General features: G+C 34.7%; 1 protein-coding gene across 1 annotated transcript in view; it reads right to left on the bottom strand.

Moving 5' to 3' along the window:
* Positions 1-342: 342 nt before the first annotated feature.
* The window catches only part of LOC140447665 (proton channel OtopLc-like), a 58,404-nt gene continuing 32,130 nt past the window's right edge, over positions 343-26,616 (bottom strand). The window contains exons 4-7 of the mRNA XM_072540457.1: positions 23,716-23,892; positions 23,500-23,660; positions 14,803-14,989; positions 343-3,044 (exon numbers count right to left, since the gene is read on the bottom strand). Of these exons, the coding sequence (XP_072396558.1) occupies positions 2,059-3,044; positions 14,803-14,989; positions 23,500-23,660; positions 23,716-23,892 (1,511 nt within the window). The 3' untranslated portion in view covers positions 343-2,058. The remainder of the gene's footprint in view (positions 3,045-14,802; positions 14,990-23,499; positions 23,661-23,715; positions 23,893-26,616) is intronic.

Raw genomic sequence — 26,616 nt, 5'->3', positions numbered from 1 at the left:
GATCTTCCGAAGTTTCGAGGACTACATAATGATCAAACGACATATCAAAACAATGCCGTTGATGAGTCTTTGTCCTAGAGATTTAACGACGGTAAAGATGAAGATCATAGAGGAAGGAAGTATAAGAAAGATAATTCTTGGACCAGCATACCTTCTATATATATAGAAAAGAAATTTAAGCTTTGCAGATAAGTTAAATAGTAAACTCTTAAATATTAGGGAAATCTGTAAGTCTTGCAGATTTCCCCAATATTTAAGAGTTTACTATATATATAATATATATATATATATATATATATATATATATATATATATATATATATATATATATAGCCAAACAATGACCATCAAGGAAGTTGGAACAGCTGGTGCGAAATTGCAGGAAACTTGGATTGCAATTAATCATCGACTGTGATGCGAATGTGCACAATCTGACCTGGGGCAGTAGAAACACCAATGAAAAAGGTGAATAATCACTACAGTTTGTTATGGAACATGATTTAGACATACTAAACGTACGACTGGTGATATCCCTGAAGATTGGTTAAAGTCCGAATTCATAACACTACAAAAAAAAACAACGTCCGAAAAACTGTAGCGATTATAGAATGATAAGCCTTATGAGCCACACCTTGAAAATATTTCTACGCATCATCCACAGTAGAATCAGAGATAAATGTGAAGAAGACCAGGATGAAACACAATTTGGCTTCAGAAATGGACTGGGAACTCGGGGACGCCCTCTTTGCACTAAATGTATTACTGCAGAAATGTCGAGATCAAAGGAAAGACGTCTTTGCTGTTTGCTGTATTTATTGACTATGAAAAGGCCTTTGATCAAGTACAGCATCACAAATTAATTACAATATTAAAAGATAACGGAGTTGATAGTCACATACGATTCATAGAAAAGTTATACTGGTGTCAAACAGCGACAGCTCGCATAAACGAAAAATCAACAGAAATATGTAAAATACAAAGAGGTGTCAGACAGGGTTGTATACTATCCCCACTGTTATTTAATTTATATTCAGATAGAATATTTAAAGAAGCGCTGCATAATTTGGAATGGGGCGTGAAAGCTAATGGAATTCTGATAAATACAATCAGATATGCAGATGATACAGTTATTTTAAGTGATGACATGAATGGATTACAATGCCTTTTAAATGCCATTGATACAATGGGAAGAGAGTTTGGCCTAAACATAAACTGTTCAAAAACAAAACACATGGTGTTTAGCCGTTTAGCACATCAAGATGCACGATTATATGTTGATGGTCATATAATTCAAAGAGTGTTCAGTTTTAATTATCTTGGTTGCCATATTACTGAACAACTAGATCCAGATCAAGAGATAAAACGTAGAATCGAGATAGCCCGCACGACATTTTTAAAAATCATTCTTCTGTAATGATAAATTGCAACTTCAACTTCGAAAGCGCATGGTTAAATGCTACATTTGGTCAGTCCTCTTATACGGTGTCGAAGCATGGACATTAAAAATATCCACCATTAATCGTCTGGAGGCCTTTGAAATGTGGCTGCACAGACGTATACTAAAAATTCCATGGACGGCTATGCTGACAAATGTGGCAGTCCTTGAGAGAGCAAAAGCTGCTTGATAACATCAATGTAGAAAGATGGCCTATTTTGGACACGTAGTAAGGGGAGACCGATATAATATTCTTTAACTTATTATGATGGGTAAAATCGAAGGACGCAGAGGAATTGGTGGAAAGCAGGCCTCTTGGTTGAAGAATATCAGGGAGTGGACAGGAATGAGGAAAGCTGAGCAACTCTTTATAATAGCTCAAGACAGAGACAGTTTCGCCATGTTAATCGCCAACGTCAAGGGGACTTGATAGGGCACGTTAAGAAGAAGAAACGTACGAAATAAACCAAATTTCCGTAACTTCACAAAGAAATGAGGTAATTTTCATGTGTCAGATGATGTGTCTCATAGTAAATAGTAATTTTTTTGCATCTTGATTGAACTGGTGAAAATCAGATTTGATTAAGATTTTTTATTATTTAATATCACAATCGTTTTCAAAGTTAAAGATATGTAGGTTTCATTTTATAGGTTCTTTTCCAGATTTCACATAAGCAGACTGTAGAATGAAATCTGTAAAATATTGCTAGCGGCATAGAAACGTGAGTAATAATTGTCCAAGCCCACAAACCATAAAAATGTAGTTGAATAGGATGAGATTCTGCTCGTGATTTTTCCAAAGTATTAATAGCCCACATTGCTAGATTCGTAATAAGTAAGAAAGTGACGATTTGTCTTCCAGGTTTCTTTTTCATCTGGTCGGGTGTATAACAAGTTCTTCGAGAAGCATCTAATACAAAGATTGTTTGACATGTAGTTTGAAGTAAAGAACATACTGCTGTTATTAGTACCAAGACTGTAGTCCTTTGTATTGTAAATTGGCCTCCTATTATGGTAAACATACTGTAGATAAACATTCCGGTTTGAGCACCTATTAAAAGTATATTGTCTAAATGTATATTTTGGCTTGAATTGTATTTTAAATTTCTCATTTGCCACATGCCTGTAATCGACGCTAAAGTTGTTAAACCATACAGGGCTAACTCACAAATATTAACTTCGATTACAGCCAATCCAACAAATTCGGCTCGAGAAATTAAAACAAAAAACAAAATCAAAGATATAATAGTCAGTACTAGTAATAGAATTCCGACAAATAAACCTTTGTGAGCTCTCGCGCAATCAACGGAATAATGGTGAGGACTTCTTTTCACTTTGTTCATCTCCGCTAATTTTAATTTGGCAGCCACTGAACCTGGAGGTGGTAATTTTGAGATGCTTTTCCACATCACGTAGAGAATGGCTGCGCAGATTAGGCTGTATTCTATGGTACATGGAAATAGAAATGGAGAAGCATCTTGAACCAAGGAACCTATTATGTTAGTCCTTCTACACTCGTATAAATGATGAGGACCTTTTAAGCCTCTAGTCGATATATGATGCGATTGATTTTCTGTACGATAATGGTCGAAATGGGGCCCATGTCCAGCTGTAAATATAAATAATTCTATTATAGTATGATGTTTGAAAACCAAATGACTAATAAAACTTTGATTATGTAAAAAAAAGGCTACTCCATTGAAGCTTACTCAAGTCGCATGGTCAAGTCGTAGCACAGCTGCAACTACAACTTGACCTTAGATTAATGAAACGGTTTCATTAATCTAAGAACTTGAGCATGATAAGTATGATTTTGTCAGTCATCTATGATCATAAACATGAATATAACAAGTTATATTATATAGTAGTTAATAAAGTTAAGGAAACTTTTATCAGTCGTGAAAAGTAGCCAAGAAAATAGGAATAATAATCATTATGCCCAAAACAAAATATGTCGTAATAAGTAGAATCCAGCGTTAGGAAGACTCACGACGGCACATATTTATATTATATATATGTATATAATATATGTATTATATATATATATATATATATATATATATATATATATACGAGTATATATATATATATAGGTACATATATATATATATATATATATATATATATATATATATATATATATATATATATATATATATATATATATATATATATATATATGTTCCGTGGTTGTGTGGATGCGTGTCATAAACTTATTTACCACGGAAACAAAAATAAAAAATAATTTGATCGAAAAACTTTATTATCATAAAGCGTAATTAATTCTCAAAGGGATTGTATGTATCGAGGACCGATCCAAATTGTATCTCAATGATTACTGAAAACTAAAACTCAACACACAACACGCGTTTTTTGTTTTTAAAAGCCAGGCCATAAAATTTTATTATCGGGCTGATCGTTATATTAATTTCGTTTCCCATAAATGCAACGCACTCAAAATGTATTAAAGTGTCGAGCATATCTAATATCTGTAGTAAATAAACATATTGAAAAAATCATTTCTATTTCTTATGTATTATTATTATTATTATATAAACCATTTGCGAAAATGTAAATTTTAATATGAGATTGTTTTATTTAATTTTTGAATAAAAAAATTTAATTCGTAATTAGCTTGTCGCTTTATCACCCCCCTTCGAGAAATATGGATAATACTTACATAGTTACAATGGAAATTGAATACGTATATCAGAAAAAGACAATGTATACACGAGAAAAAAAATGTTACACTGAAATAAAATATTTTAACTCAAAAAAATTATTTAACTGACACTTGCTTGATAACTTCCCGTAAATCTCGTTTGTCTCTTGGGTCTGCTGTTCTCATAATTGTTGTAGGTGTTTGTTTCTCTGAACACTGTTATTTTCTCTGGTTCTTGATTTACGTTGACCTCATACGCAGGTTTCAATCTATCGATGTAAATTGATACTTCTTTTCCGTTTACACGAACGACAAATGTTTTGTCTCCTCGTTTAACTACTGGAAAAGGTCCGTGATATGGATTATCTAAACCGTTTTTGATTGTCACGGCGGACAAACATGTGAGTGGTGGTTTTCATCTCTTTGAAAATAAAAGTGCTTTTGGACCCATGTTGCGACGGTTGCTTAGGACGGAGATTTTCGAAATGATTTCGAAGTGTCTTTAAATAAACGTGAGCACTGTCGTCGGCGTTTCTTTGCGACGAAAACAACAATTCACCGGCAAACACAATGGTTCTCCATAAACGAGTTCGGCGGCTGAAGTACCTAAGTCTTCTCTCCATGCTGCTCGTATGCCCAGTAACACTGAAGGTAGGCTTTCGGTCCATCGAATATTTTCATAACATCGAGCGTCGATCTTGATCCGTTGTGATACGTTTGGGAGTGCCAAAACAAGCTATTCAACCAGAAAAAATGTTCTGGCTACTGTATCTGCTTCTTGATTGGGCATTGGGAAAGCTTCCGGCCAACGCGTGAAATGGTCGACACATGTTAAACAGTATCTGTTTCCTTCAGAAATCGGCATCACTATAATGTCTATGTGAACATGTTCGAATCGGCTGGAAGGTGGTAGGAAACTTCCAGTCGGTGAAACAATGTGGCGCGATATTTTTGATTTTTGAAGTTATACTTCTATAGGTGCGTTCGACGTTGGAAATTTGTACGGGAGTGAATCGGCAAAATCATTACATATGTAAGATATAGTTAAGAGAGAGACAGAAGATATATTTTCTCTCTCGAGAATGTATGACCGAGAACTGTCAATTTTGAAATACATTACTGTTATGTCTAATTGGCAAATTTTTTGCGTGTTTTGTTCATACGCTGGTATATGTGAGTTCGAATCCCAATACGAATTTCCTTTTTTATTTTTGACATATTTTAAAACCCCATGTTAATCTTATTAAATATATGTAATATACGCCAAAATGCAAAATTTTAAAATAAAATGAAAATTTACAACATAATTCGAGTTATTGGTTTTTTATTTTTATCTTCCACAAACATTCTTTGAAGTTATACTTCTATACGCGCGTTCGACGTTGGAAATTTGTACGGGAGTGAATCGGCAAAATCATTACATATTTAAGATATAGGTAAGAGAGAGACAGAAGATATATATTTTCTCTTTCTCTCTCGAGAATAAAAATGTTCCTTTTGTAAATATATTTAATATTTATTGATATCATTATTATTTTTTTATTAATATTATTATAATGGTAAATTAAACATATGCTTAAGTAAGTTATGAATATTGCATTTTAATTTGTATTGTATTATTATATTGAATTATGTTGCAGTGTATTTTTATATTAATAACAAAATAAACAATAAATTTTACTGCAGAGTATGTGTAAAACTCCTTTGATACATATATGAAAATAAAAATATACATCATCAAAATATTGATTCAATTCTTCATTCACTATACTCCTAGTACAGGTCAAACGTTGTTTATATACAACAAACGATGCACCATATACCTATATACCTAATTTTGTTTCTCTTTCTGCTCTCTCTTACCCATAGCATTACATATGTAATGATTGTGCAGATTGACTCCCATATAAATTTGTAACGGCGAACGCGTGTATAGAAGTATAACTTCTACCGGCAGTCCCACTGGACTGCCACACCTGTTTTAGCACTGTAGAGACGCTCGAGTCCATTTTCTCACATCTGATTTGATTGAAGGCCAAACATATCGCTGTGTGATCATCTTCACAGAACTGTTGATCCCAGGATGTGCTAGATTATGCATGGTGCTAAAAATTGCCATTCGGGGTGGTTTCGGTACAAATGGTCTGGCTGTAGATGTTGCTATGTCACAGTACAAACTAACGTTTTGTTCCGGAAACTGTATTTTCTTTAATTGCAATGATGTTTTCTCTCTTAAGTACGTTTTTAGCTCTAGATCTGTTTCTTGTGCGAGAGCTAAGTCCATGATGTCGATATCTTTCTTGATGCTACCTACTCGAGATAGTGCGTCTGCTACAATATTTGTTAATCCAGAGATGTCCTGAATGTTGGTTCAAAACTGTCATATAAAATCTATATATCGAAATTGTCTAGCTTCTGTGTAAAGGCGAAGGTGATTGGTTTGTGATCAGTGTATATGGTTATGTCTTTGCCTTCGATCATATGTCTAAAATGTTTTATAGCTAAATATATAGCCAATAATTCTCTGTCGTACGCACAATATTTCTTTTCACTAGTTGAGAATTTTTTGGAAAAGAAAGCCAAAGATTTCATACTTGTATCCGTTTTTTGTTGTAATACAGCTCCAGTACAAAAATCGGAAGCATCACAAGTGATGGAGATATCAACATTGTTTACAGGGTGGCTCAGTAAAGTAGCGTTAGCTAAACTACTTTTGCAGTCCTCAAAGGCTTGGATCCGCTGTGGTGTCCATTCAATTGGTGCTTTCCCTTTGACATTTTCTTTTAGGGCATCATGTAGTGTTGCTTGAAGCTCAGCTGCATTCTGTATGAACCTTCGGTAGAAGTTCAACATACCTAGAAATCTACGCAGGTCTTTCACTGTTTTACGATGAGTGAAATTTTGTACAGCTGCTACTTTTTCTTGGGGAGGTTTAAGCCCTACTGCTGATACTGTATATCCCAAAAATGTAGTCTCGTTTTTGCCGAACTGACACTTTGCTGGATTAAGTCTTTTGAAAATTTCTTCTAAATGCGATATATGCTGCAATGAGAATGTCATCGATGTAGGCGTAGGTGAAATCAAGACCACGTAAAATTTCATCTATGAAACGCTGGAAGGTCTGTCCTGCGTTTCTTAAACCAAAAGGCATATATAAATATTCGTACAGTCCAAATGGTGTGGTAACGAAAGTTTTTGGTATATATATTGTAGAGAAAATGATCTTACCAGCTAGCGACTGACCGAAGTCTTCGATGTGTAGAATTGGATATCGATTTGGAATAGTCCTTTGGTTTAGACGTCGATAATCTCTATAGGGTCTCCATTCCTCACCTTTCTTCGGGACCATATGTAGTGATGTAGACCAGTTACTTTTTGATGGTCTTATGATGCCTAGTCGCAGAAGATTTTCGAATTATTTTTTAGCCCATTGCAATTTGTCAGGTGCTAATCATTGAGGCTTAGAGAAAACGGGTAGACCTGGTGTTTTATCGATGTGGTGCTTGGTTTGATGTTGAATGTCTTTCAGAATACCGGCGGGTCGTGTGATTTCCGGAAACTGAGTTAACAGCATATGGTAACGCGACACTTCCGCGATTGTCTTTACGCTGCTATCGAAACAATCTTTAACGAGTCCCTTCGTTCGAAGAGTTGTAGTACTGTCTATTAAGCACTGGTTAGAAATGTCTACTAGGAGAGCGAAATGTAATAAAAAATCAGCTCCTATAATAGGCTTTGAAATGTCCGCTACTACGAAACGCCACGGAAAATCACGCCTTAATCCGATATTTAATGTTAAGTTAACATAACCGTATGTTGCGATCACAGTGTCATTGGCCGCGTATAGTTCATATGTAGTCTCTTCGCGCGCGCCCCGTACATATTTTCTGGGAAACACGCACAAATCTGCCCCGGTGTCGATTAAAAATTGTTTTTTAGTTTCAAAGTCTGTTACGAAAAGGCGGCGAGATTTTGGGCTTGGAACGGATGCCGCACTTACCGATTGTCTGGGGTGTTTTCCTGGTGCTTGCACGGAGGTGTGCACTTTTGAGCCCTATCACCAAAACGGTAGTGATACCAACATATGTCACTATTATGTTCCCTGCTGTGGCTTCTGTTTCTATGGTATGGTCTTCGTCTTGAGGTGCTGCGGTTACGATTAGTTTATGGTTGAGCAGTTGCGATGTTAGCTAGCTGAATTTTCATTTCAGCTAATTCGGTTGTTAATTTTCCGATTGTGCTTTCAAGAGCAGTGGCCGTTTCCGAAATTTGTGTTCTAGGAGCTACGGCTTCGAAAACTGTATCTGCTAGCTCGGCAACTGTGTCTAAATCAGTGTTTCATTGGGTAGCTAAAATAGCCTTTGTAGAGGATGGCAGTCTATCTAACCATAGAGATCTTATAATATTATCTGGTACCGTTGTGTCTGCCAAAGACTGTAAATGTCGTAAGAATTGAGAAGGTCTTCGATCGCCCAATTCTTCATGCTCGAGTAATCTTTTAATTTTTTGTTGTGATGCACTGAGTCTCTTAATTAATTCTGTTTTTAACTTTATATACCTGTCTGTAGCTGGTGGTGATACAGTGATGTCTCTCACTTCGGATACGTATGCCGTTTCTAGATTAGCAACTATATAATTGAATTTTGTTGCGTTACTTGTAATGTTTGCTAGTGCAAATTGGTTTTCTACTTGCAGTAACCATATTTCGGGATCGCTGGTCCAGAACGGTGGAATTTTCACTGATACGCGATCCACTCCTGTAGCACTATTATTGGCACTACCTTGCATTTTCACTGTTTTAACCGGCAAAAGTATATTATCAACACTATTCTTTTTAAACTTTCACGGGGTCACCAATGTTCCGTGGTTGTGTGGATGCGTGTGCTAAACTTATTTACCACGGAAACAAAAATAAAAAATAATTTGATCGAATAAAATGTAGAAAAAAGTTGTTAAAAAATATTTATTATTATAAAGCGTAATTAATTCTCGAAGGGATTGTATGTATGGCAGACCGATCCAAATTGTGTCTCAATGATTACTGAAAACTAAAACTCAACACAGAACACGCGTTCTTTGTTTTTAAAAGCCAGGCCATAAAATTTTATTATCAGGCTGGTCGTTATATTAATTTCGTTTCCCATAAATGCAACGCACTCAAAATGTATTAAAATTTCTTATGTATATAAACCATTTGCGAAACTGTAAATTTTAATATGAGATTGTTTTATTTAATTTTTGAATACAAAAATTTAATTCGTAATTAGCTTCTCTCTCTCTCTCTCTCTCTATATATATATATATATATATATATATATATATATATATTATAACATCATCATCCAGCCTTGGTTTATCACGTCCACTGCTGGTCCACTCCTCCATTCTTTACGATTTTGTGCTCTTTGTTGCTACGATTTTTGGTGATACGCCTGATATCGTCAGCTCAACGTGTAGGTGGCCTTCCTCTACTACGTTTGTCTGCTCTTGGCCTCCAATTTGTAATTTTGCTCGTCTATCGTGAGTCGTGCATTTTCGCTACATGGCCTGCTCAATTCCATTTCAGTTCTGCTATGCGTTCCACAACATCAGCCATACTCGTTCTTCTTCGTAGATCTTCGTTTCTTATTAGGCCTTGCAACGTCACTCCCAGCATAGACAATTGCATTCGTCTCTGTGCCACTCTCAATTTCGAAGCCGTATTTGTGGTTGTTGTGTTGAACCACGTAGGTAGATTTTTCAGCCAGGAAATTCTGCTCCTTCCTGGTCCGCGTTTCCTTCTACTTTTTTTTGTAGAGTTAATTGCAGCAACCCATATATTTCGCTGTTCCTCATGATGTGACCGAGGTATTCAATTTTGGCTGTTTTTATTGTGGTTAACAACTCTTTTCCTTTTTGCATTCTTAATAAAACGTCCTGGTTAGTAACGTGGTCGGTATAGGATATCTTCAGGATTCTACGATAAAGCCACATTTCGAAAGCCTCAATTTTCTTACAAGTAGCGTCTGTCAGAGTCCACGACTAAACTCCGTACAACAGTATAGGAAATATATAACATCGTAGTAACCCGATTTTTATGGGTACTGATCAATCGTGACATTTGAATAGCTTAGCTATTTTTGGAAAGGCAGACCTTGCTTTCTCTATCCTAGATATTATATCTTAGGAATGGAACACAATATAATAAAAATTTTAATGTATGGACAGGAATTGTTGGATATCATATCATAGTTGTCGTTTTCATTGATGGCAATTTGTCTTGTCAAACTTCCTGATATCCTGATCCAGCAAACTCACAAATTCTAGCGAATATCAAATACTTTCAGCAAGATAGGGCACACCCCATTACCCATTACCCCATTACCAAATAAATGTTCGGCAGTGCCGCAACCGAATATTTTCAAATATTTGGATCAGGAGGTGAGGATCGATGGAACAGCTAGTACCATCTCCTGATCTGACGCCATAAGACTGCTTCTTATGGGGCTATGTCAAAAATATTGCATAAAAAACTACACCCTTTGACTTAGCTGACTTAAAAAGACGAATATGCTTGCGATTAGATTGGTCACGCCTAAAACATTAAGTAACGTTAGAAGAAACTTCTATTTAAAATTAGGATGTTGTCAAGAGACGATCACGGCGAGCATTTTGAACATCTCCTATATTCACATTATGCGTCGACAATATGAGAAAACTATTGTATACAAAACTAATACCCTCGACATAGCTGATTTAAGAAGAAGAATAACGCTTTGGATTAGATCGGTCAAGCCGAAAATGTTGAGTGACCTTAGAAGAAATTTCTATTTGATATTAGGGTGTAGGCAAGACATTCACGTCGAGCATTTTGAACATCTCCTACATTCAGATTAATGTATTTTTTTAAGCAAAGCTTCTATTGTATTATTTTTCTCTATTTTATTATTAATTTAATATTTTTTCTGAATTTTATAGGTCTGTCAGAAGTAAACAGCGTCTGTTTTTTAATGCGTTAGCAGGTGGCGCAGGAGCAAATATAATAATTTATTAAATTATTTTAATAATTTGTTTAAAATATAAATAATAAATAAATAATAAAATTACTTTATTTAATTTTAAAAATACAGAAAACATAGTATAAAGCTTCGCGCTGGTCTACTGTACTCACTACTGTACCATATTTTTTATTTTTTACATTATCAAAAATAAAGAATATCGCTTATTAGTTTTTCAGTGGGTTGTAGCAAGTTTTAGGATGCGCTTTATCTTCATTATTATTTAACATCTCTTCATAGTGCACAGAGTCTTAGATGGTTGGGAGGGAGAGTAAACCTAGGCGGTGTCAAGATATCTAACATGCGTTTCGTAGACGACACTACACTTCTAGCCTCTACTCCAGAAGAAATTACTAACTTATTAAGAAAACTCGAGGTATAAAGTACTTTTAGACTCAAAGTTAACTACAACAAAACCAAAATCATGGTTATTGATCGCCAACAAGAGTTTCATAAAACCAGAACTATTGTGGGATGCGAGATAGTCTCCTCTATTATATATCTTGGGGCTCTAGTTAACAACACAGGCAGTTGTAAATCCGAAATTCGAAGATGCATTCAACTAGCAAGAGCAGCAATGACTGAACTAAACGAGGCCTGGCGTGATCGTCACATTACTATGACAAACAAAATGAGACTCGTTTCAACTCTGCTCTTTTCCATATTTTCCTAATCATGCGATACTTGCCCAGTCAAGGAATCAGATAGATGACGCATGCACACTTTTGAAGTGTAGTCATGGAGACGACTGCTTCGAATTATATGGACGGCTCGCCGTACGAACATCTCAGTTCTAGATGAAATTAAACAGAATTAGTGTCTCTCTAGTACTGTTTACTATAGAATTTTAAAGTTCTTTAATCATACTCATCGAAGTAGTCACAAAATGGACTGGTTAGTGGCCCAAGGAAGCTCTCAGAGTCAACGCCAACGCGGCAGATCTCCACAGGGATGGGCAGAAATCACGAAAAAGCTTCTCAACAAGCAGTATACTGTACATGTAAGTAGTACATGTAACAGATGACTGCGACCAATGGAGAAGTATCATTGATCAGACTATCCGAGCTACTGAAGCTTAATGATGAACCATAACACACCTACCAAGATGTTAATGACTAAAATGATGATGATGTAGCAAATTTCTGTACTCAAAAAATTAAATAATACATAGGTTGTTTTATTTGAAATAAAAAAAGTTGGTATTGGTCACTGTTACATGACACACCCTGTGTTAAAAGTTTTTATTGCAAAAATTGCGCAACTCAAAATACTAATCTAATTATCCGAGCGTGTTTTCAACACGCCCCTATTTATTAATTATCGAATTTCTTCCATTTGGCTATTCCACTCTGCATATAAACCAAATGGACAGAAATACCAATCTATAATGGAATAAAAAGGGGAAGGACGTAGTAAACACAAGTAATTACATTACTTTATATACTGCGCGGCATAAGTTAAGGATATTGCCAATATAATGGTAATGGTACTTCATTCTGTCAATTATTTGTAAGTAAACAATTAAAAATTATTATAGTTTTTAAAACACGCGAAAATTGGAGAGCTTATAAAGAGAATGAGACAAAAAAAAAACATTCGAAGTATTGACAAATACCTGTACAGCCATTTGAAAATGACCATTGTTCTCTTAAATAGGATAAACAAATATAATGTTTTAAAAACTACTTGACCGATTGTGCCCATCTTTCGCAAAGGTAGTAACTACATAAAAACTCACATTATGAAATGTGTTTAATTTTTATTATTTATTTTAATAATTATAAACAATTGAAAACCATGCTTACTTTTGGGTTTAATTTGCAATAACTTTTTTGTTTATAAACATTATTAATTTAGCAAATCTCATCTTAAAGAGCAAGTATTTTCTAGATATCGTCTACTAAACGTTTTTCTCTAGAATGCGTAGTTTTTTCACAATATTGAAATAAATGAAAAAAGTCTCTTTTTTTTGCTTAAATGTCATGACGCAGATATGCAGATATTTCAGTTAAAAATAGCCCTAAGTAATTTTTCAATTTTTAGGTGATTTTTCAGCTTTGTTTCTTGGGGCAATAAACTAGAAACAACTTAATTTAATTATTTATTTCTTTAAATGAAAAAAAAAAAAAAATAATAAAAAACAAAAAACTAGTGTCACTTGTTGATGCAGACAAGTGACTTAATTGATTTATACAGTTGTATAATTGTTGTATTATTGTATATTTAATATTAAGCTGTATCCCTAACTTATGCCTCGCAGTTTAGATTATTTGATATTATGATTGATTATTATGATAAGAAAAATGAATAATCTAAACAATATATAATTCATCTAATTTATTTACCGTTGCACGTCATCCGCGTCATAGCCCGTGAGCTCACATGATACCAACACGAAATATGTAGGCGGTAGGTGTGTTCTTTTTTAGAATTACTTTGCCGAGTACACTGGCATTACAGCCACTAGGCATATTTTTATTATATACGCGTAGAAATAATATCTAAAAATTTCTATTAATGTTAACTTAAAGAAATACACAATAACATGTTTCATTTAATTTGTGTAAATGCATTGTAAAGCGTTTTTATGAAGAACATTTGTTCGGAACACACTGTAACTGTAATCAAACGAAGGTGATATTTTGGCATAAATTGGTAACACTGATTTGACAGTTGCGGTGTTGACACTTTTTGTACTTTATTATTTTGAATTTTAAAGTGAATACCTCTTGTTTTATATTTTTACCTATTTAATAAAATCTGTTTTTTTTTGGAACAAAATTAGTGTGTTTTATTTAAAAAATGTCACGTAAGAATTACTTAATAGCTTCTTTGATTCATTATTTTGGATAGGAACGTGATAATATCCTATTTGATTTAAAATGGATTTAGGATTTTTTTATACTTTGGCAACTATATCAACTTCGATCTCTGCCAATGATAATGACGTGCAACGGTAAGTAAATTAGATGGACTGTAAGTTTATTTTTTCTAGTTCTTTCTGCATTTAAAATAGAAAAGTTTTTTAAAATATATATTTTAAAGACCGACCAGAAAATATACACTTTCTGGACAATTTTTGTCCAAAAAATAATGTTTTGCCGCCCAACACTGAAAAATGGAAGTTAGGGACCGCCAAAAGCTTTTCCGATCCCTATTTTTTATCGTTTGAATCTCTGTTTGATAATACAGTCTGGCTTGATTTCGTTACTATGATAATAATTATTAATTATGGAGTGACAGTTGATTTTAATTTGTTGTTTGCCAAACTTGTTTCGCGAATTTAAAAAATATGGATACCGATTATGAAGCATTTCAGACACTTCTTTCCTTCAGATATTTAACGATCACAATAGTATATTTAAAACACATATTCAAAAGTTATATCCACTATCTAGTTTTAGTATGTGTTACCCACTTTATTATATAAAATAAAATAAAGAATTAAGTTTACATCAAAGTGTCGGTCTTCAAAAAATATTGTACGTCACGTGACCGAAAATTAGTGTTTTTTAGATCTTCCCAAGTTTTTTGGACTCGCCTAGGCCACAGTATATTGCTTAATTCTTTTTAAGCAATATACTGTGCCTAGGCCTCGCTCTGGAATCTGCTTATCTCGATTTGAACAACTTTCCGGTCTTGTAACGTAAATTACTATTTATACGAACCTAATACGTTGCTCTTGTAGGGAATGCGATGAGAAATTTTCAATGTATTGTTTTCTGGATTGTAAAAAGTAAGTATTTCATGTTTAGTTTCTTGAACCAAAACATTCAGCCAAACAGATAAGTTGGTACCAATCATATGCATGAGACCAAATCTAGCCGCTAATTTCTGCTTGTATACTTTTATTTGCTAAAAAATGAAGTACGGTTATATATTTAAGATAAATTCAAGAAACGTAATAATTAGATAAAATATTAGATACAGATACATTATAACAACTGCTATTTAGAGTACCAAATTAAGTGTAAATTGCAAGAACGCATGTCTCTGTAAAAATGGCAATAATGAGATAAAGAAGATAATGCAATCAATATTGAATTTCAAAGATTGGAATTGTGAAAGGAGCTTCATATCTAAAAGCTGAAACGTTAAGTAGATTGCTTTATAATCTCAATTTATTCTCCTTTTATCTTTAGTATAATAACAACAATTAAACAACAACAATTAAAATCTGGAGTTCGACAGGCAATTTAATTGCTTAGGCTCCGTTATTACTAACAGTGGAGGATGCGAAGACGAGATCCGTCGACGCATCACAATGACCAGATCGGGAATAGCCAAACTCACAAAAATTTGGAAGAACACTGACATCACAAAAAACACAAAATTACGCATTGTTCGAGTATTGATATTGCCTATTGCCACCTATCCTTCAGAAACTTGGACAATAAAAATAGCCGATTCAAAGCGTATAATGGCATTTGAAATGTGGGTCTACCGTAGAATGTTGCGCATTCCATGGACCGCCCATCGCACAAATAACTCAATTCTAGCAGAACTTACAGCACAAACTAGACTCATCATAACTATCAACTAAAATATACTGAGATATTTTGGACATATAACTAGAAAAAGAGAAGGCATCGAGCGAATGATAGTTGAAGGTAACGTACCGGGTAAAAGATCCAAAGGAAGATCTCCAGTACGATGGTCGGACCAAATAAAGGACATGACTGGTTACTCATTCTTCGAAGCAAAACAACACGCAACTTAGATTGCATAGTACAGGAGCAGAAATGTCCATAAAAAAGGTGAGAAAAAGAGACTTTTAAAACATGAATCTATACATATAAGAATTTAACTATTATTTCTCTTAATTACCTGTTAAATATTAAATTTTAAAATGTTCTCTATAATAAATGTTATTAAAAAAAATTAAGATAAAAAAACTTCAGAATTTTACCTTGGTTATTCTCATGTCATAATATGTATGTAGTAGAATTTACCTCTTAATACAATCAACATACAAATTCAGTATAACAATAAAAAACCATGGTTATCTTTTAGCAGGTCATTTTTCACTGGATACATTGAAGTGTACATTAGGAAAATTTCAGCTTTTATTAATTTTCTCTAGCAGAAATACAAAAAATAATAAAAAATGACTAACGGTTATGCCTGTTTCGCAATACAGTTTGTAGTCTATACATTCATTTATTGACGAATAACTTTCAAGAAATTCGGTGAAATGCGGACGATGTCTTAGGGTAGATCGAGGAAGAGTACAACTCACGTAAGAGGGAACATTGCCTGAGGTGGTGTAGGATCTAGTACAGGCGGAGGATGTGGCACAGTGGACAAACGTGCTGATCCTGAACCTAAGGGTGGACAGTGGTCGTAGGCGACTGGATTATTTCCTAACGCAGATGCTAATAGGACACGGGTATTTTAGGACCAACCTCTCTAGGTTCAGACAGGCTGACACAGATAAATGCCTATACTGCGAACACCCGGTTATAATGTATGTGCCACCCAGACAGTGTGTCACATACATACTGTGTTGGAGTGCAATAGATGAATAGTAAACAAGAACAGAATGAAAAGAAAGACAAGTGTGCATTTTGTGACAGTAAGAGAAATAATTGAAAGAATGATCGAAAATAAAGCAGGTTGGACTAGAGTACACAACTATATTCGTGCAATGATCAAGAAAAAAGAAGAGGGATAAAGACAGCTGGACCAATGGCAAAGGTAAAAGGGAAAGATGTTGCAGGTTGAAGTAGGAAATGCCTGGCTAAGAGTGATGCCGTTCTGTGAGCGATGAAGATATACCACGCGCTATCTGGAACGGGACTCTCCCAAATAAGCTCAATTTTTGGGATAAAAACGGAGAAACGTGGAAAAGAAGCAGGAAGTTTCCTTGCTGACAGTCTGTGGATACATGAAGATAGTGCTTTGGAAGTTTTGCTCGGCTTTATAGCGGCCCTGTTTGAGCAAATAAGCGTTCGGAGTAGACACGCAGACAAGAATCTTCTTCTTCAAGTGCCATCTCCGCTGCGGAGGTCGGCAATCATCATAGCTCTTCGGACTTTTGAGACGGCTGCTCTGAAAAGTTCATTTGATGTACATCCGTACCACTCTCTCAGGTTGCGTAGCCATGACATTCTACGCCTCCCTATGCTTCTCTTTCCCTGGATCTTTCCCTGCATAATCAGTTGGAGCAAGGTGTATTTCTCTCCACGTGTAATATGTCCGAGATATTCCAATTTTCTTGTTTTAAGACAAGTTTGCAGACAAGAATGAATCCACCCTATATGAATGAAAATCTTAGACCCCCTATATAAAAAAAGACCAAAGTTGCCATAGAAAACCATTGTATAAACCTTATGCAACTTATAGGTAAATAAACTATCTGTCTATCTAAATTGAGGGACACTGTTTCAACTTTGTTGCTGTAAGCAGGCAGCTGAACATATTTTATCACCTTGATAACAAGAGATAAAGCAGAAATTAAGAGAATCGTAATGTAGTTCATTCAAAAATAAAATCATAAACACTTCTAATTCCACTACTTTTATTTTTGGCGGGTGAACCAAATTGGTTGCCCGTTCAGAACTAAAATCCCTATCTGACTCTCGCGAGCATCAAACCAAAAGTAAAGTAAAATATTCCCTGCGGGTTCATCTTTTGTGGAATAAAATTTAATTCAAACGCTATATTTCTGGACCTTGGATCTTTCTCTCGCCTATCTTGATTGAAAACTCGGATAATTATTTTAAATCCATGCAAGAGGAACAAGGAAATGTGGAATAAAAAAATGTCACTTGATCTTGATAGCGGCTTCTGGCTGTATAAATAAATATTTAGATTACGCTTATTCTCATTCAAAAATTTTAAGACGCAATTCGAAATTTTAAATAAAAATGTTTATTTTTATGATATACGGAGTAGAAAAAAAAATGCTACAATCTTATATTAATTCGTTAATGTTGATATACATCTTCTTATTGCTGGCTTCTCCTATTGTATTGGTAATTTAGTATTTTTTTCCTTTTTTATTCCAAGGTCACTAACTGTTAGGATAAATGAGCATGAATTATATATCAAAAGAAACTTCGACAGATCCCAGATATGCAAACATGCCTGAGATAATACTCACAGAGTATAATGGAAAACTGCTTCAAAATCATGAAAGAAAGATACAGCAAAAATAGAAAAATCAAAGAAGCAACCCCCATCCTACTACATAAAGAAATATGTGTAGCAAACTTATCAACAGCAGTAGGAATGTCTGGTTACCAATAGTGACAGAATAAGTCAGCAATAAGAATATGCGAATATTAACGGTTTAATATTTTTTTTTTTTTTTTTTTTATTAACATTTAAGATTTTTACAATCTGTTTTGCAGTGAAAACAATAAGTAAAATTTTTTGTCTTTACATGACAGAGAGATGTAAGGTCCAGTGACCAAATCATCACGACACAAATTGGCTTTTTACCGGTAGGATGCGCACATACACTGATACGCGAGCACTAAAAGCGGCACTGATCACAATGGCTGGGTGCTGTTGAAGGCGTAACTCCCATTGCTGTAGGCTCTGTCAGGATAGGTGAGGTAGGTCCAATGGGTCATGTCGCTTCAATCTCTTCGCTTGTTGGTTGTTGAGAAGATTGTGTGCCAGGGTATTAGGATGCACCCGCAACCTGTTTTGATATTGTTCAGAAGTTTTTTTGCACTCTTCAGAGACTGTTAGTACCTGAAGATCTCTATGTATTGCATCATTCTGGATATACCAAGGTGCATTAGCGATTGTTCTCAGAGTTTTGGATTGGAATCTTTGTATTATCATAATATTAGATTTGCTAGCTGAACCCCAGAGCTGTGAGCCATATGTCCAAATGGGTTTTATTATTGTATTGTATATCAGCAGCTTGTTGTCAATCGATAGGTGAGAGTTTTTTCCCAACATCCAGTAAAGTTTTCTGTATAAAATTCCCAATTGAAGCCTTTTCGTCCATATATGTTTGGTCCAAGTTAGACGTTTGTCAAGGTGAATACCTAAGTATTTTACGTCATGCTTTTGGGGCAAAGGATGTCCATTGAGGTTAACTTGTGGACATGTACCTCTTCTTAGAGTGAATGTAATTTGTGTAGATTTTGAGGGGTTTACTCTAATTCTCCAGAGTTTAAGCCATTCATTTGTTTTGTTCAGATGTAGTTGCAGTCTCTCTGATGCTATTATTGGGTTGCTATGAGAGGCCAAGAAAGCAGTATCATCTGCGAATGTTGCAAGCGTTAGGTTATTGCTTATTGGCAAGTCAGCCGTATATATCAGGTACAGAATCGGTCCGAGCACACTACCCTGAGGTACACCAGATAGGATGGGGCAGAGTTTTGTATAGGCTTCACTATATTTTACCAGATATCTCCTTTCTGTAAGGTATGATTGAAGCAGTTTAAAGTAAGGTTAAGGTAAATTTTTCTTTAATTTGTACAGAAGTCCTGTATGCCACACCTTGTCAAAAGCTTGAGAGGCGTCTAAAAAGGCTGCAGTACAATATTGCTTGTTCTCGAGACTACTTCTTATTGTTGTGTATAGTCTGTGAACTTGTTCTATTGTACCATGTTGGTTACGAAAACCGAATTGATGGTCAGGTATGAGACACTTTTCGTCCAATATTGGTTTGATTTTTCGTAGTAGAAGTTTTTCGAAGACCTTAGAGATGACTGGGAGTAGACTAATCGGTCGGTACGAGTTGACATCTTTTGGATCTTTACCAGGTTTTTGAATGAGTATAATCTGTGCCACTTTCCATTGCAGAGGGAAGTAATGCAGACTAAGCATAGCATTGAAGATCATAGTGATTATTCTGTAACAGTCATTGGTTAGTTCCTGGAGGATCTTACCCGTTATGAGGTCGAATCCCGGAGCCTTATTGGGTTGTATCTCATTCTTTATTATCTGTTTTACTTCTTTAATATTAAACTTGGTGATTGGTAGATCCATTTGATATGGAGCCTCAAGAAAAGAATTAAATGGTTCTTCTTGTTCTAATGGCACTACTCTGTTAAATGGACTAAATACTGTAGAAAGATGTTCAGCGAATGTCTCAGATTTTTCTGTGTCTGTTCTTGCCCATTTGACCCTTTGACATTTTTTAGAGGAGGTATGGCGTCTTGTGGACCTTTTACCTTTCTCGTCGCCTTCCATAGAGAATAATTGGTGTCTTTGGACGGAGTCAAATTTTCTAAGTAAGTTTGGATCCCCCTGTTTTTCTCTTCTTTTAATAGATTTTTAAGTCTTCTGGTAATTCTGTTTAAATTTTGTTTGTCAATAGGAGCGTGTGTGTTTTGCCACTTTTTCCTAAGTTTTCTTTTCTCATCGATCAGGTTTTTTGCACTTTGCGAACAGTTTATGCTTTCCTTCCATGTTGTTTGTTCAGGAGTAGAAATCCAACCTGCCTTTTGTATGGAGGTAGTAAGTTGTTGTACCGCATTTTCAATTTGTAATTCTGTTTTAAGTGGCAAGTTCGTTGGTATTTGTTCTGCTAGTGCGCTTCGGAATATTTTCCAATTTGTTTGATTATTATTATTTCTGAGTATGATTTTGGAGTCTAGGTCAATTAGAATGGGAGAATGATCTGAAGAGAGGTCCCAGCATGATTCTATTGCTAAATAGTTAAGAGAGATACCTTTAATCACACAGAAGTCTAAGAGATCTGGTGTTTTATTTGGATCTGTAGGCCAATAAGTTGGTTCTCCTGTAGATATGTGTTGTAGGTTGTTTCCTGTTATTGACTTCAGCAGTTGTCTACCCCTTGTTGTAATTACCCTAGAGCCCCAGTGATGATGTTTACAGTTAAAGTCTCCTCCTGCTATGAATTTGTGTCCAAGAGAACTGAAATAGGTGCTAAAGTTGTTTTCGTTGATTGGTTGACCAGGAGGACAGTAGACCGCAGATAAGGTAAGGTTGCCTAGCCAGTCTTCGATGACAATGCTAGTTGATTGCAGGTACTTTTCGCTGAGCTTATTTAACTCATGGTGTTTTATATTAGATTTGATAATAATAGCTGTGCCACCGTGTGCCTTGTCATTTGGATGTTTTGTGTAGTGGACAATGTATTTTGGAATTTTGATATAGTTTTTGTCTGTTAGATGAGCTTCTGATACAAGCATAATATCAATTTTCTTCTCGTCGAGGAAAATTTTTATTTCTTGGATGTGGTTCGTTAGGCCATTTGAGTTCCAGGCGGCTATTTTAAGTCTGTGTTGCATTAGTGCATTTTGGAAATCATAGACATAAGAAGATTAAGCATAGTGTCCATTCTCTCTACTAGTTTTGTCATCAGGTTTTCAAGGTTGGCGATTTTCGTTGAATGGTTTGAGCCGACATTAGTTTGTTGATTTGTGATTTCATCCGCTTGACTATTTTCTGAAGTTTTTTGAGCGTAAGAAACACCAGGGGTTACTCTTTGACTATTGGTTTCATGGGTGTCTGTTCTGTGGGTCTCTTGATTCTTTTTGAGTTGGGGGAATTTTTCTTTTTGTATTTGTTTGTATACGCTGCAGCCCTTATAGTTGGCCGGATGGTTTCCCATACAAAGTACACATTTTACGTTATTGCTGCGTTCTTTTCGTGGACAGTGTAAAGTAAGATGATTACTTGCACACTTTACGCATCTTGGAGGCATATGGCAGAATTTTTGTGTGTGATCGTAGCGTTGACATTTGGTACATTGGGGAACCTGACGTTTGGGATATGGTGGTTCGAAGGACACAATCATGTTCTGGAGTGCTCTCACATCATATATGTCTTTATTATTTGGCTTAGTTTTTAATTCTATATAAAAGAGCGGAAGCGCTATTTTGGATCCATTCTTATATATATTAGCTATGTTGGTTACTTCGTGTCCCATTAATCCTAGCTCATGTACTAAAGCGTCTTTATCTGCTGTCTGATGCATATTACGAAGCACAATTCGGAATGTTCTTTCTTCCTTTGTTTGGTAGGTGTAATAATGTGTATTTTTCTCATTGAGTGCTTTGGTTATGTTTCGGTAATATTCAGAAGTTGAGGGCTGGATCTTTACTTGGTTGTTATAGAGACATTTGATGGAATATCCCAGAGGGGATATTGTTTCTAACAATTGTCGAAGAGGTTGTATATCACCTACATCTGAAACGAATATGGGTGGGGGTTGAATACTTTCTTTAACTGCATCAGTTCTGGTTTGGTTGGTCTCATCAGGTACTTCATCTAAGCTAGCAAATCTATTAGACGTTGGTGTGGGTGCTTTGAGCCAGTAATCGCTCATTATTGTTTGTTTTAGTTGTTTATCACCTCCAGGGCTGTCATTTCTTGCTCGTTTGTGGGCTTGAACAGTTTTCCATTCTTGATCTCTGTTTTCTTGGCTATCTTGTGGATTAGCGATGTATATTTGTGACGGTAGATAAGAAGAAGAAGAAGCATGATTAGAAAGCAAAGAGTTACCTGGTTGTTCATGTTGATTCTCAGTTGACTCTGTCTCTTGGAGTACTATATTGGTTGAGCAATTTTCATTCCTTTGTTGTTCGCTAGACAAGGTTCTGTTGCTCGATGGTTGTTGTATGGTAGTTATTTGCAGATTAGCAATGTGTTTTTCTGAAGTTGAACTTCTCGGCGGAGATCTGCTCACTTTGTTTGAATTTAAGAACGGATTGTCTATGTCCATCCTGTATCACGATTAAATATTTTATACATCACGAACAATTATTTATGATACGCCTATGACTTTTATTTGCCGGTATTTGGCGTTTGGAAATAGCACTTGTTTTATTTTGTTTGCGTTTTTACAACACTGATAATTAATATTAGTAATTAACGATATAGTTTCCAATAAGAACTGGTTACTATAATAATAGATATTTTTGTACTAGAAAAACAAATTTATGCGACCGTCTCCAGCAAAGGTTGGAACGAGACTGATGATGGTTTAATATAAGGTCATATCAATTCGCGGATACATCACCCTCAGAATTTCAACATAAAACATGGCTATTTGTCTACAAGATTGAGGCCAAACAAGTCAACTGTTAAATTGGCTGCAAAAAAGCGCGAATTAATTAACTTTACTGATTAACATAATTTCTTAATTCATAAAATTTTTGTGAAAAAGATTTCCGAATTGGAAATCAAAATGTTAAAACCAAATGTAAAATGTAATTTTCATTACGATCAACTATTATTTAATCCCATATAAATACAATATTTAACTTAAACATGACACAAGAAAACTATTTCTGAAGTAGATATGCTTCCTTTACCCACCAGTGACCAATACAACTTAATTTTGGTACTTTTAGATCATCAAAAATATATATTAACTGCGAATAAATAAGAATAAAAAATATTCATCATATAAAAATATCAGTACCTACCTCATTATTAAGAAATATAAAATACATTTGGATGAATATAAAAGCCATTCTCGTCGCTGGAGTGAGGGCCAATAAAACATTGTGACACTTCGTATCTCTTTCAAGTTCAAAATACTGGCCGAATTCCAATCCTGAATATATCATACTTCCTATGCCGAAGGCTAAAAATATTAAATATGCAGAAAAAACTGATTTTTAGTATTGTGAAGGATTTACCTACAGCACCCATTCTTAAATAAAAGCTTCCATAATGGTTTTGTTTATTACTAATTGATGACATAGATGCTTTTCTTGGCCTATACTGATTGTGAATGTTAGTACAGGTTGTATCGTTGGAATCATCCTCATCGTCGTCATCTGAACGTGTATCATCCTGACTACCACCATTTTCTACTAAGAATATAAATTCATACTATCAAATTGCGGGTAATAAAAAAAATTTCTTCAAAGTCTTATCCTATTCAGATTCACATCACCATCCTACACAATTACATTCTGTCATTAAAACCCTGATTAAAAGATCCGAAAGACTGACAGACGAAGAACATCAAAGTGAAGAAATGCATATTGTGAAAATAGAGATAAGAAAACACGACTTCTCATTATATATCATGGAAAAAGCTCAGAATGCTCGAGGAAGAATTAATGACCCAACATATGACAAAAAACCGATTGCAAAAACCATTCTACCATAATTACGTAAAAGGTACAACAGAGAAAATAGGGAGAGTACTAAGAAAACTCAAAATAGAAGCGATATTTAATATCGACAGAAAAATCTTAACTATTTAACCATCCCCAAAAACAAAAATATCGTTAAAAACTAAGAAGTATACGGGATTCCATGTGGGAACAGTGACAAATCGTACATCGGATAGACCAATCGAATAATCCATATTAGACCAAAAGAATATCGAAATGCCATCGAAAGGAGAGGAAAAACGTCGTTCCTTGCACAACATGTCTCAAATACGAAAAGAAAACGTAAGATCAGAGAATCAATAGAAATAAAAAAATCTCAAGTCTAAACCAAAGAGATTATGCTCAAAATATGGAAAACGGTATTGGTGAAAAAGACAAAAATAAATCAGGCAACAAGACCGACGAGTACGACCCCTCCTACCTTTACTCGCACAGGAGTAATCACAAGAAGCGTTGCCAAGAACTGTTCGAGAGAAACGCGCTATGATCGACTATATAAGTAACCGCCTCGACCGTGAGAGTCAGTTTCACACCAGAGAGAAAACAAAACACCAGAGAGAAAACACTTCAAAAAACAACAATGCACAATGAAGTAGTTCGTAGCTCTGTCTCGTGGACAATCGCAAAATACAACGTGGGCCCAGTTGCCTTAAGTGGACAAACTCTTATTGTTATATTGTCACATATTTGTATATATATTCAATGTTATGATATATATATATATATATATATATATATATATATATATATATATATATATATATATATATACTAATACTAATACTATATACTAATTGTACTAATTATGACTTTTTGTTTCAGGGCTACCTAAAAAAAAAATTAAAAAACAAACAAAAAACGGCCTCGGCCACCAAAAAAATTAAAAAATACTAACAAAAACCGGCACAAGCCAACAAAAAAAACTAACAAAAAACCCCAAAAACCCCAAAATCCTGGACCCAACCCCTTGATCATCAAGTCGCCGAACTGAGCCTAGCTCAGAGCGGAGACTTGAGGCCCAAGTAAGCAATTTTAGTTCGTGGATAAGCCACAGTAAGATAACAGGATTATAGCGACAATGCGCTATCCTGAGTTTTGAATTCGGTTAGGAAACCATGTTGGGGTTCTATTACCCAGGACTCCCACATGAAAAGCATTTGGCTGATAGTTGTGAACCTATCACGCATCAGAGTGCTATAGGGGAGAAAGGGATGGTCTGGAGCATTGGAGCGCGTTGGAGTAACTCCTGTTTTTACGCGAGTTAATACACCTCGCTCTAATGAATTGTTACACCCGAACGTAATTCTTAGGGGTGAACATGTCTCTCAGGCTGGGTTTTATTAAATTGCTTGCTTGCTTGAGTGTCAGTTTATTTCAAGCCCTAGCAAGAAGCGTGACTACCTGACTTGACAATGGCAGGTGCTACATTGCCGAAACGTTGTCAAAACCATAATTATTCAACGCGGAGTCAAACCCGTCAAACCACCGAAAAGCATATATATATATATATATATATATATATATATATATATATATATATATATATGATATATATATATATATATATATATATATATATATATAATATATATATATATATATATAATATATTTATATATATACATCTAGCGGTTAATCTGAGCTCCGTTCTAAAACGGTATCATACTAACTCCAGTAGAATATACACCGTGTATAGTATTATCTAAGTAGCGCTTTATTTAGACTCCGACCAACATGTAGGATTAAGTGGACTCCACAACAGGATAAATCATTTGTGGGATCCGTATTTACCATTTTGCGTACACTTCTAATCTCCTGAGATGTTGCCAATAATTGTATTAGTAGTAGATTTTCAAATTTTACAGCTGGTACATTTTGGAACTTGAAATTTATTTAAATATCCATCAATTTAGTCATGGAGGAATTTCAGGACTATTTGGCTAATGTAGTTAAATATAAATTGTTAACCGACACATAACTTTATTTTACTTTTTAGTTTTAATAAACAAGGCGGTAATTTATATTACTTGTTTTATATATTTTTAAACATAAGAAAGTGTCTATTATAAACGTGGAAAAGTTAAGTTTCCATTTTTATTAATTAGTATTTTTTATTTAAAGGCATTGTCACTAAAACATTTAGTTCATAAATGTACGTACATCGAATAGAGTAATCGTGTAACAGTTTATGAAAGTAGAACAGGATTATAATGCTTGTTACCCTATTAATATAATTAAAGAAAACTCAAACAACAGGGAGATCTTTGTAATTTTTGGATTACTGCAGTTTATGACATGCAATGTTTGTTTTATAGCGTAGTTGAATTTAAACTACAATAATTTATAAATCAATCTTTAATAACATACTTTTTTACTGCCTAATTTCAATAGATATGTCGATTTTTAATTAAAATA

Source organism: Diabrotica undecimpunctata, chromosome 8, assembly GCF_040954645.1.
Source record: "Diabrotica undecimpunctata isolate CICGRU chromosome 8, icDiaUnde3, whole genome shotgun sequence".
Classification (NCBI taxonomy): Eukaryota; Metazoa; Arthropoda; class Insecta; order Coleoptera; family Chrysomelidae; genus Diabrotica; species Diabrotica undecimpunctata.
Note: the sequence above shows the minus strand (reverse complement) of the source record. Positions and strands in the feature narration are given on the sequence as shown.